This window comes from Lipomyces japonicus (assembly GCF_038497905.1).
Source record: "Lipomyces japonicus strain CBS 7319 unplaced genomic scaffold V1514scaffold_16, whole genome shotgun sequence".
NCBI classification, from domain to species: Eukaryota; Fungi; Ascomycota; class Lipomycetes; order Lipomycetales; family Lipomycetaceae; genus Lipomyces; species Lipomyces japonicus.
Window position 1 is genome coordinate 100,338 of NW_027117828.1, and position 14,070 is coordinate 114,407.

The 14,070-nt window shown below is 41.5% G+C and overlaps 7 protein-coding genes across 7 annotated transcripts; 4 read left to right on the plus strand and 3 right to left on the minus strand.

The window, feature by feature from the left end:
* The first annotated feature begins 247 nt into the window (after positions 1–247).
* V1514DRAFT_329891 (uncharacterized protein) lies at positions 248–1,218 on the plus strand. The gene has a single exon (XM_066927413.1). The coding sequence runs from the start codon at positions 323–325 to the stop codon at positions 974–976; it is 654 nt and encodes a 217-aa protein (XP_066783718.1). The 5' UTR covers positions 248–322; the 3' UTR covers positions 977–1,218.
* On the minus strand, positions 1,142–3,522 carry V1514DRAFT_329892 (MBOAT, membrane-bound O-acyltransferase family-domain-containing protein). Its single transcript, XM_066927414.1, has 5 exons — positions 3,325–3,522; positions 3,090–3,248; positions 2,200–3,014; positions 1,912–2,132; positions 1,142–1,844 (listed from the first exon to the last, which is right to left on the minus strand). The coding sequence occupies exons 1-5, from the start codon at positions 3,489–3,491 to the stop codon at positions 1,449–1,451; spliced, it is 1,758 nt and encodes a 585-aa protein (XP_066783719.1). The 5' UTR covers positions 3,492–3,522; the 3' UTR covers positions 1,142–1,448.
* Positions 3,523–3,636: 114 nt separating this feature from the next.
* V1514DRAFT_46336 (uncharacterized protein) lies at positions 3,637–5,317 on the plus strand. Its single transcript, XM_066930027.1, has 2 exons — positions 3,637–3,803; positions 3,930–5,317. Exons 1-2 carry the CDS (start codon positions 3,745–3,747, stop codon positions 5,284–5,286), a joined length of 1,416 nt encoding a protein of 471 aa, XP_066783720.1. The 5' UTR covers positions 3,637–3,744; the 3' UTR covers positions 5,287–5,317.
* A 31-nt stretch (positions 5,318–5,348) lies between these two features.
* On the minus strand, positions 5,349–8,275 carry V1514DRAFT_319650 (uncharacterized protein; the record flags this gene model as incomplete). Its single annotated transcript, XM_066925953.1, has 2 exons — positions 5,349–7,825; positions 7,882–8,275. The coding sequence occupies 2 exons, from the start codon at positions 8,273–8,275 to the stop codon at positions 5,349–5,351; spliced, it is 2,871 nt and encodes a 956-aa protein (XP_066783721.1).
* Positions 8,276–8,608: 333 nt separating this feature from the next.
* On the plus strand, positions 8,609–10,620 carry V1514DRAFT_279953 (DNA replication regulator SLD3-domain-containing protein; the record flags this gene model as incomplete). Its single annotated transcript, XM_066925027.1, has 3 exons — positions 8,609–8,821; positions 8,891–9,951; positions 10,014–10,620. 3 exons carry the CDS (start codon positions 8,609–8,611, stop codon positions 10,618–10,620), a joined length of 1,881 nt encoding a protein of 626 aa, XP_066783722.1.
* Positions 10,621–10,956: 336 nt separating this feature from the next.
* V1514DRAFT_319652 (histone-fold-containing protein) lies at positions 10,957–12,008 on the plus strand (the record flags this gene model as incomplete). The annotated part of the gene is made up of 4 exons (XM_066925954.1): positions 10,957–11,067; positions 11,167–11,300; positions 11,390–11,508; positions 11,578–12,008. The coding sequence occupies 4 exons, from the start codon at positions 10,957–10,959 to the stop codon at positions 12,006–12,008; spliced, it is 795 nt and encodes a 264-aa protein (XP_066783723.1).
* Positions 12,009–12,059: 51 nt separating this feature from the next.
* V1514DRAFT_293020 (uncharacterized protein) lies at positions 12,060–13,595 on the minus strand. Its single transcript, XM_066925360.1, has 4 exons — positions 13,213–13,595; positions 12,715–13,151; positions 12,392–12,650; positions 12,060–12,328 (listed from the first exon to the last, which is right to left on the minus strand). The coding sequence occupies exons 1-4, from the start codon at positions 13,228–13,230 to the stop codon at positions 12,152–12,154; spliced, it is 891 nt and encodes a 296-aa protein (XP_066783724.1). The 5' UTR covers positions 13,231–13,595; the 3' UTR covers positions 12,060–12,151.
* Between the last annotated feature and the right edge of the window lie 475 nt (positions 13,596–14,070).

A 14,070-nucleotide genomic window follows, 5' to 3' on the forward strand; every position in this document is an offset into this window, starting at 1 on the left:
AGGGCTATTGAAAAAGAATCAAGAAGCGCCAAAAAAGTCGATTGCGTCGGCGATACTATTATTCCTTTTATTAAACCTGGGTTGCATTACACCCATGTTTTGTTACAGAAGCGACCCGAGCTTCGCGCTCCAAGAAAAGCCACAGCTTTGTGCCCAATCAGATCCCGAAATGTCCAAACCCACAGGCCTTGTGTGGCTGAAGTGAGGCGCAACTTCATACGGGTTATATAACAATATCGTCATTAACCAAAAAAACATAAAACCAAAAAAAAAAAAATAATACAAATTATCTCTATATCATTTTTATATCGGAATTGTAGCAATGTCCATTAATTGGGTTATGCTTTCTCGCGACCCAAATGAAGGGTACGTTTCTTTGCCAAACGAGACGACGCTTTTTAGGGCACCATATCGCACCTCATTCAAGCTTCGGCCGGTAGGCAATCCATCATCGTCTGTGCCGTCGTCAAATACATATCCTGGCCATGCTGCTGCTGCTGGTGCTGCTGGTATTAATCGACCGATCAAGTTAGATTCATCTCAGGGAAGCCTTATTCTTTCATCTCATCGGCTCATATACCTTCCCGACGCAACGTCATCATTAGGCCCGTCGCCTGGATTCTTATCGTTCGCTGCACCATTGGGCAATGTTCATGACGCTCACGTTACGCAGCCCTGGTTTGGACCAAATCAATGGTCAGCAGTGATTGTTCCTGTTGTGGACGGCGGCTTAACCCAGAATGACGACAGTGCTGGTCGGCATCATCCGTTCGAACTCTTGCTCACGTTCAAGGATGGCGGCGCGTTCGAATTCCAAGACAAGTTTGAACGCATTAGGGAAAGGCAACAAGAAGGTTTGCAACATATTGATGAATTGCCCCAGTACGAACCTGGATTGATGCCTCAACGTCAGCCTGAGGTGTTACCCCCGCCTGCGGATGACGAGTTGCCGCCTCCGTATCAGCCACCTGCATGAAAAATTACACATTTATATTTTTTACATTGCATATACTAAAAAAGACTGGTAATTTTTTTTTTTGCTTTTTTTGTAAAGATTCAGTGAGATCTTAAATCACGGGCAGTTTCTTTCCATGTAAGGTTTAGGCTTGGGTTTGGTTAAGTTGGGTTGGGTTGATATTTCGACGTTTTATTTTATTTTATTATTGTTTTCTCCTTTGTGTAGTTAGTGCATTTAATAAGTTGATATTATAATCGTAATTATGTTAGATTATTTGGTTTATTCACAATACGTATCTGTGAAATTCATAAACACATAGCTAGTTTGCGATAAATCACATTGCTCTGCAGGTTAGGTGTTTTTATGTTTTAATTTTAAGCCGATTTTTTGGCACGCGACTTCCCCAAAAAAAAAAACTATACTCACTTTGATATTTTCTAAACAAATGCATCATAACTTTTTTGTAGACTAAAACTCCATATTTCAAGTACTAGGTCCTCCTTGACCGCCTGACCGAACTCGTATTATCTAATGCCAGGCCTCGCCTTCTTCTAAAGTCTTCCAAGTCATTTTTTAATTCGAGAAAATCTTCTTCAGCTTCTTGCTTTAAGTTTTTGAGTTCAATATCATCCTGTGGAATTCCTAAAGATGGCGACTCATAGTCCTTAATTTTTTCAGAAGAACCTGTAATTGCTGTTGCTTCAGCTGCCAATTTTTGCAGTTCTTCAGGGTTCCGCTTGGCTCGTGCATGTTCGGCCTTAAACCTGATCTGGTCAAGCTTAGACAATGATTGCTTTCTCGCCTGCAATTTAGCCTCTACCGTTTTGCGAATTTTCTTGTTTGAAAAAACTAGTACCATTGTGAACAACCCAACGTGTCCATAAAACTAAAAAAAAAAAAATTCAACCCGTCAGTGATTTCATTTTTGTTTTATATCAAATAATTGCACTTACGTAAACTCTTTTCCAAGCCTCGACGGAATCACGGAAAGTAAGAAGAATAAACGGTTGCACGGCGTACCCCATAATAAGTTGCGTGCTGATGTACGTGGCAATGTCAAAATATTTCTTGTAAGGTCCCGGCCCGGACAAATCTTGCGTTAGAAAGAACGGCCGAATGTATCGTCGTGAATATTTTCCGCATGTTTGCATAAACGCGCCAGTAACAAATGTTACTTTTCAAAAAAAAAAATTTTTTTTACGTTAGCCTATTAAAATGTAATACGCATTCCCCTAACTTACAATAGTAGCCAGGTGAAATGCCATGCCAGAATGCCGAGGTCAAAAACGTGACCAAAGTACTTTTAAACCCCGGCTTTCTTCCTTTTCTTGCAACACGCAAGTAAACATAAGTTTTGAGCCATTTGTTGGTGTTCATGTTCCAAGTTTCAAGAAGAGTAAAAGTGTTCTGGCCGGTTTCAAACCTCCAAGGGTCGATATTCCTGACCCGGTCCCACTTGTTTTTGCCAGCCGGATTCTTGCCGTTGTACGACAATCCAGACAAAATGCACGACCCTTCTGCCAAAGACCAGGCTCCGTAATATTTTAATCGGTAAGAAAATCCCAGAGGCCATAAATAAAAAATTCTGAAAATGATGTTTTTGCTCACAAACCAATCCGATAGCAGTAATTCGGGAGCAAACTTTGTGGATAGCACTAGCCATAACACGATCCAGGCAACACCTTCAATCGCTTTCTTGGTCGCCACTCTCCCACTTCTTGGAATTTTCCTTTTCTGCTTGAGCTGATTGACATTAGTCGTGTTATTATTACTGTTTTCAAACATGGATAAATCAAGCCATCTTCTAAACTCGGCATAATCAAACGAAGGTCCAATAAGCATGGATGGGAAAAAGAAAACATATGTTAAAAAATCAAAAAGCGACGGTAATCGCGGCAGGGCACGGTCCTGTTGGATGGGCGAAAGCTCAGATTGTGACTGTCGTCCGTCATGAACATTCCACGCAAACGCTGAAAGTTTCATTACCAAAACCATTTGTGCACCAGTAACATCGACATTTCCGGCGTTCAATGGGTTCCGATACCTCTCCACATGACTTCATCGCCAAAAACATAAACACGTTAACTGTCTGTGACGTTTCTTTATAACATTTTACTATTCAACAACTTACCTGTAGGTCAAATGAGTCATGACAAATGCAAAAACAATCCATGGCATTAATGGATTTTTGACATATTTTGCAAGTCCATAAGTTGTCAGTGACGAAATAAGTAACGTCTTTAATCCATCTTTCAAGTCAAAAATTCCCAGCAAGTAAAAAGCCGATACCCTATAAAAACACTTTTTTTAGTACAATTCAAATAACTTCTTCTCCTTCCTCCCCTGATATTTTTTAATCTACTTACGATAAGCAGAATATTTGCTTATATATCGGCTTGTCATCCGGTAACCTTTTCAAGATCCCGCAAAATGGATATGACAGTACCAGTGTCAACACCAGTTTCAGCAAGTCAATCGGAATACCATATAGCGTCCGCGTAGTTTCTTCTGTTGTTTCGACTGGCTCGGACATGGTGGTCGAGTTGTCAGGTTAAATATTTAAATTTTTTGTAATGTGAAAGACTTTCCTCGGGGTAGCCGGCAAATGATTCAAGCCGCACGTGGAAACCTTGTTTTTGGAATCCAGCAATTATTCTTCTTTGCATTTTTATTTTCATGGGTATCTAGGCGAGTAATGTAATTCATTTCAAGTACTTCAATTAATACTCTACAATCTACTTTGATGTAATGAAGCGAAAAACTTGCAGTAATTTATTTGAGTGTAGATGACTGGGGCAATGATTGACACGCGATTGGCAATTAATTCCTTGTCTCGCATGACAAGGTGAAAGACCTCGCTGGGTTTCTTGTCTTTTTATTTATTTATTTTGTTATAAAGTACCAATCTTTAATTTGTTTAAACTGCTGTATACCAAATCATGAGATTGCTAACAAAACTTGTATTGGAAAGGCGTAACCTCAAAGACCTTGGGCCTCCCTCGATCGAACCATCTCAAATGCACATGTCGTCATGGCAGTCAAGCGATAACGGTACCGGGTCAAGATCAGAATCTTTTACTGATAGCGATGGTGGTCGAAATGACGCCAACCCGGACAAGATGTTATTGGCAAGGAGAATGTACCTGCGCAATACGCCGGTTGTTCAACGAAATCATGTTCATGTGCTGGTCATGGCTAATGAGTCCGCGCTCGCGCGAACTGCTGCAATCTCAAGTCGTTGGAACACACATATTCTTGAAGAACATGAAAATGACAATGATCATTGCCGATTTATTGATTTACTATTCATTACATCTGGCACGATGATCTCCTTCGGCTCAAAGCTTAAAAATTACTCCTGCCGGCCTGAGTATAACTTGCTTGGCCGGATCAGTAATCACTATCAGCGAAAGAAATACCCAGTTGACACGCTTTACAGCATTTCCGAAGCGCATGAAGTAAGATGGAAATATCCAGAAACTCTCACGACCGTGATGGCTACGGATTGCAGTAGCCATGACAAAATTAACGACATTAGCAATCGCAAGCCGGACGCGGTCTTGATTCGAGTCGGGATTGATTCTGATCGCCTTTGGAAAGCTCAGTTTGTGCACGCGGTTAGTCATGATATTAAATTATTTGTTATAATTGACATGTCCGAAATGTCACATTGCGAAGCAATCATGGCACAGGCAAATTCAATATTGAAAGGGTTTAACAGGGACGAACTTCGAATCGAATTCATGTCTACGGAACCGCCTCATTTATTCGAAAAATCCAGAATTCCTCACATGTCATATCCGCATCATTTAAATGATAACTCAGTGATCAATATTTTCTGGATTGATTCGGTTCGCAAGCAAACATTAATACCCGTTCATAAGTTTTTGGCGCATTATAGTCTCACAAATGTGCGCGATCTTGACCGCGATTCGACCGGACCAAATCAAGCTGGCATCAATCTTGGAATGACAAGTCCAACACTCACCCGGGCGCAAGTTTTTGGAGCAAAATTGATTGCCAATCAAGGTCTTTATTTTGACGTGGTTCCTAATCGTGGCTACCTTAAATCTGGGGAAACTTATGCATTGTTCCCAATTTTCCAAGTCGTGCTGGCCACTGTCACGGTGCAAAAGATTATTTCAAAACGTTCTCGATTGGAAGTTGATATTGCGGAATTGGGTGAAAACGTAATTGTTCGTGTCAATTTTTCGAGAATTTCGACTTCGAAAATTGACATTCCGGAAATGATGCACGATGTCCTTTGCAAGACAGAATTGGTTAGGAAACTATGTTTGGTCAGTTTTGATTCAATTTCTGGTCTTTGACACAACATTTCAAGCACAGTAATAAATAATATGAAAATTTGCATTATACACTTTAATAATCGTTATTGTATCACTCCCTGTTGTTTCCGTAAATCGCAATTGAGAAACCTCCAAATCTTTCCGGCTGATTCACGACCCACGCTTTTGGCAATTTCTGATTCTGACATTTGACATAATTGTTGAAAATTTTCAACATCGTACACCAAATTTTGATAATTTACAGCCGTGACGCCCGGAATCGATCGCAACATGTCGAGAGCGGCTTGATTATACATTGTGGCTTCACCTTCGCCGCCGACGTCGGTCCCGATGCTGGCCGCGGTCTCGGGGTTGGGTTCTTCCTGATTACGTTTTAACTCGAGAAAGATTTGTGCGGTTTGAAAGGGTCCGGAAGACCATACGATCTTGAGCCGCGGGAATGCCAGCGCTAGCAAGACAAGCTTTGATTGCAAATCGTTACCGGTGCTGCCTGACGCGCTTGCTATTGACGCATCAGAGAACGGTTCCAACGAAAACGATTTTTCGGCATCGAATTCAATAAGCAATATCATGATTTTATAATACTGAGCCATGATCTCGCACTGCGTATACAAGCGGCCATCCTTAAATGACGAAATCAAGTCAGGAATGCTTTTGCGTTCGACGCAGATTTGAGGCGACAACACGTAATCGCCAACGGTTAACGTGATGGGAACCAGTACGATTCCCTGGCAATGCAAAATCTGTGGCAACTTTGAACGAAATTCTCGAAGATCGATAATCACTCGTGGCGGCCGTATCGAGACTTCGAGTCGTGCGCCGCCGGCAATCCTGGTGTTAAACTTTCGAACGTACATCTCTTCCGGCGTGGCAAGCTTGTCCAAATCAGAAGTTAAAACCATGGCCATGTTGCCTCTTTCACGGATCAGTTTTGAAAACGCGTCTTTCTCCTTGCGCACTATCGACAAGTACCGCTGTTCTTCCACGGAACCGCCGTAGTACATGAAATAAACTTTTAAATTGCGTTCAGGATTACAAGCTCGATAGACTTCTATACGCCTAACAAAGGCCGCATCGGGTTCATACATGATTATAAACCTTGGCCGAAGTTCTTCCAAAACAAAATCATCATTATCACCATCATATGGCATAAATGCAATCACATCGTTCATATCTGCAAGTCCATAATAATCATTTTCGTAGTCATTCTGAAATGAGGTTTCTAATTGCTCAACCTCAGGAGTACCTTCCTGGTTGAGTTTTTCCTCTAAAAGTTTAGCCGCCACCGAATTGTCTTCTTCGTCCAAGTCGATAACAATTCCAGAAGTAGTAATCGTGCGACTTTGTACTGCAGCGCTGCTGGATCCACCTCGAACTCGCCTCCGCTTATTCGGAGGCGCCCGTCCACGAAACAATGGCTGCTCAGGCTCGTCATCTGTTTTTGCAGCTGTTGACGTTGCCTTATTACTACCATTGTTGGTATTAAAAAATAAGCCTCGCCTGACGTTTGCGAAATCATGCTTCCAGGCAATGTAATCCTTCAATTTGCACTGAAGCATACGTTTGGCCCCCTTTCCATTATCATCTCCAGGTTTTCGATTAGGGTCACGATCAGAAAGATAATCTCTTAGTTGCACGCACGTCTGTTCATCACTGCACATGACTAACGTCGGAGATGGGTCATGTTGACCGGGTGCGGCTTGCCAATTTGAATTCATGCTTTGATTAATTTCATCCAAAATGTCTGCCAGTTGTGACCATTTCGGTTGCTCTTCCAAAACCTCAGTAATTCCATTAATCTTGTCTCCTTGTTCTCCTACAACTGTATCTGACGGTAAAGATGTACCAGCATACACTCTTTGACGAGCTGCCGTAAACAACACGTTGGAAGCGTCAAGAAACAACCAAGGCGAAGCATTTTGCTTCGTACTTCCAGGTAATGGCAAGCTACTGGCAATAACCGTATCAAGCATCTTCTGAAACGAAACGCAATCATAACTTAATAGGCAATTCAATATCCGTCGTAGCGTTGTCAGGTCCGCCACAATACTTCGTGACTTGTAACTTAGCCTATGATACACGGGATCTAATTGTCTTCGAATCCGGACGTCAAAATTTGAATGTAATGCATTTTCAACCGCCCAATCGTTATCATCAAAGTCAAGTAACGAAGCGTTCGACCGTTTCAATTCTCGCAGGCAATTTTCAATACATTCCAGCACCGCATTCTGAATATCTTTCATATATGGAGACAGGCTAACATCAATCTCAACCACATCTCTCCTCTTTTTATGTTGCGAATCACCTTCCAAGGACTCTGCAACTTGAACCTGAAATCGTGGCCAAAGAGCGGGTTTTCTAATGAAAAGATGCTTGAGCATGTTCTCTAGCGGAGCGAATCCTGTAATAAATGATTCCGGAGAATCGGAAAATGCCTTTATAAATCCGTCCTTATTCTTTTCCCGATAAAGTTGCAAAATAAAAGATTCAAGTGACATGGCGTTAACCCTTTCAGCATGTAAAACCACAATACCTGTAATCTTTTCTCTCGGTATAATATCTATTTTGAAAGTTTAGCAGCGAAAGATAACAATTAGTGTGTTCTTTTTAACTTACCTGTTAGCATATCAACTACTAAAATTCTAGAAGTAACCGCAAACACCCCACCAGTGCTATACAATTGTTCTCGTCTTTCGATCGTCATGAGTTCGGTGTTGACCACGGTTAAGCCGGTCCGGGTCTGACTTTGCGGGTTTAAGTGAGCCAGTTCAGACAATCCTTCACCAAGCCATTGAATATCACGTTCATCTGCTCCAATTATCAACACCAAGTTCGGTCCTGAAACATCGTATGCATGGACCAAGTTCGTCACTATCCGAGGCAGGCCTAGTCCTCGGGCAAGGATCACCAATGCGTCTTCGTCAATCAGGTCGTTAAGCAGCGTTTGCTGGTATGCCAATGGAAGTGACAAATTTACAGCAGCTGTGCCATCTTCATCTTGCGTGGACATGCCGAATCAATATCGATTTTCATTCCTGAGAAATGAAATTGACGGGATTTCGATCTCAACTGTGCTTGATCTGTTCCATCATCAAGGCAACAAAATTAAACTTTTTACTACCCAAAACGCGTCTTGATTTGCGCGGATGCAAACGCGACGAGTCATTATCATCGTTCTTTTTTAAAAAAAAAAGTGAACCTAGTGTAGGACAGATGAATGAGGTTTTTTTCATGACCAGCTGAGGATAAAAGTGTTTCATTTGGGGGTTTATCAACATTGTACGATGAGTTAAGGCGAGGGGAGCGGTGCTGTCGGAATCAAAAAAGAAAAAAGATGGAACAAATGGTAGACGAGACCGACGACCCCTGTCTGCCGAAGGACAACTCGCCATATCAGGAGTCCACGACACAAGGTCGACAAGGATTGCAAGTTGACGTTGAAAGTCAACGAGCCTTTGCTGATAATATAAGTGGTGCAGTAGCATCACCAACTAGCTTGCGAAAAAGGAAAAATGCTGAATTGGTACCTCAATACATGCAGCCATTTACTATTCACGTACGACCAAACAATACTTGCGCATATGGGTAGTCGATTTTTACTAAATTTTTTTTAAATATTTTACAGCCATTTATATCATCAATTACATCACTGCCGATTAATGTTACTCCAATAAAAGCAATTCCGCGAGATCAAATTCCCATCAGCATTATCGCTCATGTTAGCCATGTGTTACTGCCGTCGAGTTCGATATCGAAACAAAGAAAAGCAAGAACAACGATTTCACAGCTACAAGAAGGTCGAGTATTTTGTATGAAAATGCCTGAGCTTGGTGACTTGATTCTGTTTGTCAAAGTGGAGGAAGAGAAAGTGCTTGCCGCGATCGAGCTGATTGAATCCGACGTTTTCATGATTTCACCTTTGCCTGAGAACATCAAGGCGAAGCATATCCGATCTTTATGGAAAAAAATTAAGATATTGAACGTGCAAGGTCAATTAATGGAACAATCACTGGCGTTTTCGCTTTTGGAAACAGATTTTGATTTGTTTTGGAAATCTAAAACAAAGGTTCAATCAATTTCGTCTATGGATAGTCAAGGTTACGATCCTGAAGTTGTGAATGCGTTTTCAAATTTTAGCATGGCACCACCTTCATTGGCAGATCCAACAGTGCCGTCAAAATTGCAGGCTCCGGTTGATGAAGCCCCGGTGACGATGGCATTGCCGGTACTGGCAAAGGGCAACTCCATAAAACAATTGCTGAAACACATGCAAGCATTATACTATGAAGCACTATATATTTCAAAATCCCCGCTAACTTTTTTTTGCAAAAACACGCTCTCCCGATTCCGCGTGTCGTGCAATCAAGATGCGAAAAAGATTGGACACGTGCTGCGTGACATGATGCTCACTGTGGGCGAGACGGATTATAAATATAAAATTGGTTTGCACAACACTTTGGCGGAGTTGGAAAGTTTGCATGGCCAAGATAAAGCTGGCATGGGGCTTGACAATCCAGATGATCCGACAAATAATGTTCCGGTGTCGTTAAATATTCAACAGTCCTTGGTGGGGCTGAGTTCATTGGATCATGAAAAGCAATATATTACCAAATGGTGGAACAGTGATGAAGATGTTCGCAAGATGAAGCATCGGATTAACAAAGTGAATCATTTAAAAAAACGAGAGTACGTTAATCTTTTTCTTTTCTTTTTTTTTTTCCTGTTATTTATTCAACAATTTTAACTAGGACTACACTGCAAATCATACTAGCATTAGAGATTATTTCGCAAGAAAGTTCAATAAAACAAGCAGAAACTTTAGAAGGGTCAAAACCGAAAAAAAAGAAGATAGATCATGGAGCGGTAAATTTTGATCTGTTGCTTGACGTCTTGTTTGATCGTCTTTACATTTGGCAAGCCGTATCAACACTTGATTTACTTAATTTAGAGGAAAAAACAGATGAAGTTCGAGAATTTTGTCTGGAAATTGTTATACCATTTTACGGTTCCCGGTTACCGAAACAAACGGATCAGATTTTAAGAAAGTGTGGGGGCAAGCCTCGCACTGGAACCGCCATGCGAACACAAAGCACCGGCGCATTACAATCGTTTTCATTTGAGCAAGAACAAATTGAAGACACCTTGCCGACCGACCTTGGGTCTTCACCTGTAATCAATAAGCCAAAGCCAATCCGGCCGACCGTGAAATCACGATCGGTCAGCGGGCCAGTGGTCAGCAAGGCGAGGTTAAACTTTGCCGCCGCAACAAGCAGGAAAGTTGCGCCGCGATCGAATTTTAGAGGAGCTTCTGCCTTGGAAAAAAGGCAGTTTGATATGGCATCAAAATTAAAGTAAATTAGATAGATTACATGACAAGTTCACAATGGTGACTTAGATTAAATTAATAACCGGTACGCGTTTTGGGTCACGCGTCGTGTCAACTCAATTGATTCGTATAACCAGTCACATTCCACATTCAATAACGAACGCAGTCCTGATTACTTTTGGATTTTTACTTGTAATTGAGATTTTTACGAATGGGAAAATAGGATTTAATCTTACTCAGTCTTGAATCTCAATTTCTGTCGTATATTATTAAATTAAAAAAAAAAAGCAAGTGGTAGTTTGGCAAAGAACGTCAAGTATTATATCCTTACTTTTTGGTTTGATTTATAAAACAGCGAGACATAGATGCCTCTGAAAGGGCACAGAAATGCCGACAAGTCCGCCAAGGCCACGACGGATAGCGGTGCAGTGGACGAGAGCCAACGGGATGTGGACGCTGGCAACAGCGGCATAGAAGTACGTATGAGCACTTTAACAAAACATTGATTGGGAAAAGAGTCCCGGGGGGGGGAAGTGAAGGAGGGATTTCAAAATATTAAGACGATTTTTCTCTAGGATTATTTATTGCCTCGTGCGACTGTTTCTCGGTTAGCCAAGAGCACCTTACCACCGAACACGTCGATTCAGAAAGATGCAATGACGGCGTTATCGAAAGGGTCGACAGTTTTTATAAACTATCTCACGTCAACGTATGCTGTAATTTTTTTTTTTTTTTTTTTTTTTTCACAAGTTGATTTATTTACTGGATAGGAGTGACGTGCTAATGTCAGTTGAACAGTGCGAATGATATTACAGTGCAAAACGGACGAAAGACCGTGAATCCTAACGACGTGTACGAAGCTTTAGAGGTATTGGCGTTAGACGGTTTAATACCGAGAGTAAGGCAAGAAGTTGACAGTAAGTGTTTTTTAAATAATCAATTTTTTTTTTTTTTTTTTTTTTTGGCAAACCCACTAATTGAACTAGAATTCATTGAAGCAAGTCAGAGTAAAAAAACGAAATTGAAAGCAGTTCCGAAGGAAGCTGAAAAGCAAGAATTTACGCAGATAGTACCTGAAAGTCCCGATACAAACGACCGAGATTACAAAAAGCTAAAAGTAACTAATGGCAATGGAGCTGTAGTTAAATCGTCTTCGAAGGATGATGATGAGACTGAGGTCGAAGAAGATGAAGAAGAAGAAGAGCATGAAACAGAAGAACAAGATGGTGAAGAGGAAGAACAAGATGGTGAAGACGACCATGAAGAGGATGAAGATTCAGCAGATGGAGATGCGACAACCGAAATAGATCCAGACCGAACATTAGATTTGGAAGACGAGGACGATAAGCCAAGACGGACAAACCTCCTGACAAAGGATGTGGACGTGATTGGTAGTGAAGATGAAGATAGTGATTAATGTGAGTTCAGCTTGCGCCAGGTTTGATTGTATCATAGATGAAATGTACACTAATTAGGAATACTTCTATTAATTTTCACAATATTTTTATAAAAAAAAAAAAAAAAAAACGCCTGATACAATAAATTTACATATTATACACTTCATTCATCGTCATTATATTCTTCCAACCAGTCTCCAAACTTTTGTAATCTCTCTTGTTCAATTTTATCATCATCTTCCTCTGTCAGATCTTTCTTGCCAGACTTTCGGTATCGCTCATTTCCGTCGAAAATAAAGGCTTTAAGTCGCTGACCATTAAAAAATCGACCATTCATTCTCTAAAGTTGCCTTTTGTTAAAATAAAAAAATCTCGCCAAGCTTAATACTAATAGTTGACATACCTGAACGCAAACCTCAGCGTCGTCGGCTGATTTGAATCGAACTGTAATGACGCCGTCTTCTTCAAGATCATAAAGAACCACGTTTGTCACGGGTCCGACTTGTTCACAACCTTCTCGGATGTCTTGTTTAATGTCGAGAGAAGCTGCCACGTCTTGTTCTAATTCTTTGAGGGTAAAGACATGCTTTAATACTACAATTTTGTTCCATTTCTTGTTTGATTCTTTTGGAATATCGTCGTCGTCCCAATCGGCTAGTTTACTAAAAAAAAAAAAAAAAATGGTGTCAGTAAACATACTATTTTGCGTTATTTATAGGAACATACTTGTTAAGCCGTTGTACGCTCTTAAGAATCTCTTTCTTTTCCTTGGCCGTACGCTGTTGCATGGGAACAGCTTCTTTTTCAACCTTGTAGTCCTGGCTTGCAGGTTGAACTTTTATTGTGCCTCGTTGTTCACTTCCAGACTGTCCGATTCTTAAATCCGAATCATCAAGCATGTCAACAGCAAGCCGAACAGATTCGGCCCTGAAGAAAATGACCAGCGCGTCACCCTTGGGCTTGCCATTCTCATCAGTGTAAATTTTTATGCGTTTCTTGCCAGTTGTGATATCTTCGGCTATAATGCCATACCGTGAAACAGTCTCATCGAGTTCTTCAAATGTGACATCGGCCGGCAAGTTTGTAATGTAGATGGCGGTGTTTTGTTTGGTTTGCGGCGGATCAGCCTTGGCCCGTTTGAACGAGTTCTGACGAGGGTCGGCCTGCAAATTATTAGTTTTCAAGTTAGTAGTTATTGATCATGCAAGCATTAAATTAAAATACCTTTCGTTTTTCAGACATTATTGTCAGGTGTTTTTATATTTTTTAAAATTTCCTTATTTTATGGCAGATTTTGATATTATTAACTAATTAACTTTTTTTGAAAGCTCAAAGTCCCATTGTGTACGTCAGCGAGTTGTCGTCTCCACAAGGATTCACATGAATACGGCAAATTTAGTTCAACACAGGCTATTAATCAGTCACGTACATAATTCAAGGCGCGGATACAGACATACAGTACTATATATTGCTACAAGAAGGATAAGCAAAACGCGACGTACTGTAACGAATCACCATGGGTAACTGTTTCTCGTCTTCAGATGAGGAGTCGAGACAGCGGCGGCGCCTGCAGGGAACCGGACGCGGAGGACAGAAATTAGGCACAGCAACAGGCGGGGGAGCAGCAGCAGCTGCGCAAACTAAAACTGTCAACGAGCTTGCAAACAGGCAGCAGCCTCAGGGGTATGGTGGGACAGGGAATAAGCTAGGCGGAGCACAGTCGCCGCCGGTACCGGAGGACCCGCGAGCAGCAGCCGCAAAGGCAGCCGAGGTAAGAAAAATGATTCGCCGCGCACGCAAGTAGATGGATAGGAAACTAACAAGCCATGCGTAGCTACGGCATCAGGATGGGCAGGGCAAGTCAGGAGGGAAGCTGTCAAGCCAGCTGGAAGAGCAGCGAAGAAAGGGAAGAAAGAAGTTACTAGAGGAGTCCGCGAGAGGCAACAAGCAGCCAGAGCAACTGGTTTACGACTAGACAAGGCCGAGGGCCGTGGGTGCGTCTGGGTGGTATGGAGCAGCGATGTATGACTAAAGAGAACAATAATACATAATTGGAATTGATGCGATGATGATGATGATGAT

Excerpts from the sequence above, each read along its gene's own strand:
- V1514DRAFT_329891 (XM_066927413.1), top strand. The coding sequence starts at position 323 with ATGTCCATTAATTGGGTTATGCTTTCTCGCGACCCAAATGAAGGGTAC.
- V1514DRAFT_329892 (XM_066927414.1), bottom strand. The coding sequence starts at position 3,491 with ATGTCCGAGCCAGTCGAAACAACAGAAGAAACTACGCGGACGCTATAT. Across the intron at positions 3,249-3,324 it reads AAGCAAATATTCTGCTTATC|GGTATCGGCTTTTTACTTGC; the intron begins GTAAGTAGATTA and ends GTGTTTTTATAG. Across the intron at positions 2,133-2,199 it reads CATTTCACCTGGCTACTATT|TAACATTTGTTACTGGCGCG; the intron begins GTAAGTTAGGGG and ends TTTTTTGAAAAG.
- V1514DRAFT_46336 (XM_066930027.1), top strand. The coding sequence starts at position 3,745 with ATGACTGGGGCAATGATTGACACGCGATTGGCAATTAATTCCTTGTCT. Across the intron at positions 3,804-3,929 it reads TCCTTGTCTCGCATGACAAG|GCGTAACCTCAAAGACCTTG; the intron begins GTGAAAGACCTC and ends TGTATTGGAAAG.
- V1514DRAFT_293020 (XM_066925360.1), bottom strand. Across the intron at positions 12,651-12,714 it reads AGCGTACAACGGCTTAACAA|TAAACTAGCCGATTGGGACG; the intron begins GTATGTTCCTAT and ends TTTTTTTTTTAG. Across the intron at positions 12,329-12,391 it reads ACGCTGAGGTTTGCGTTCAG|AGAATGAATGGTCGATTTTT; the intron begins GTATGTCAACTA and ends AGGCAACTTTAG.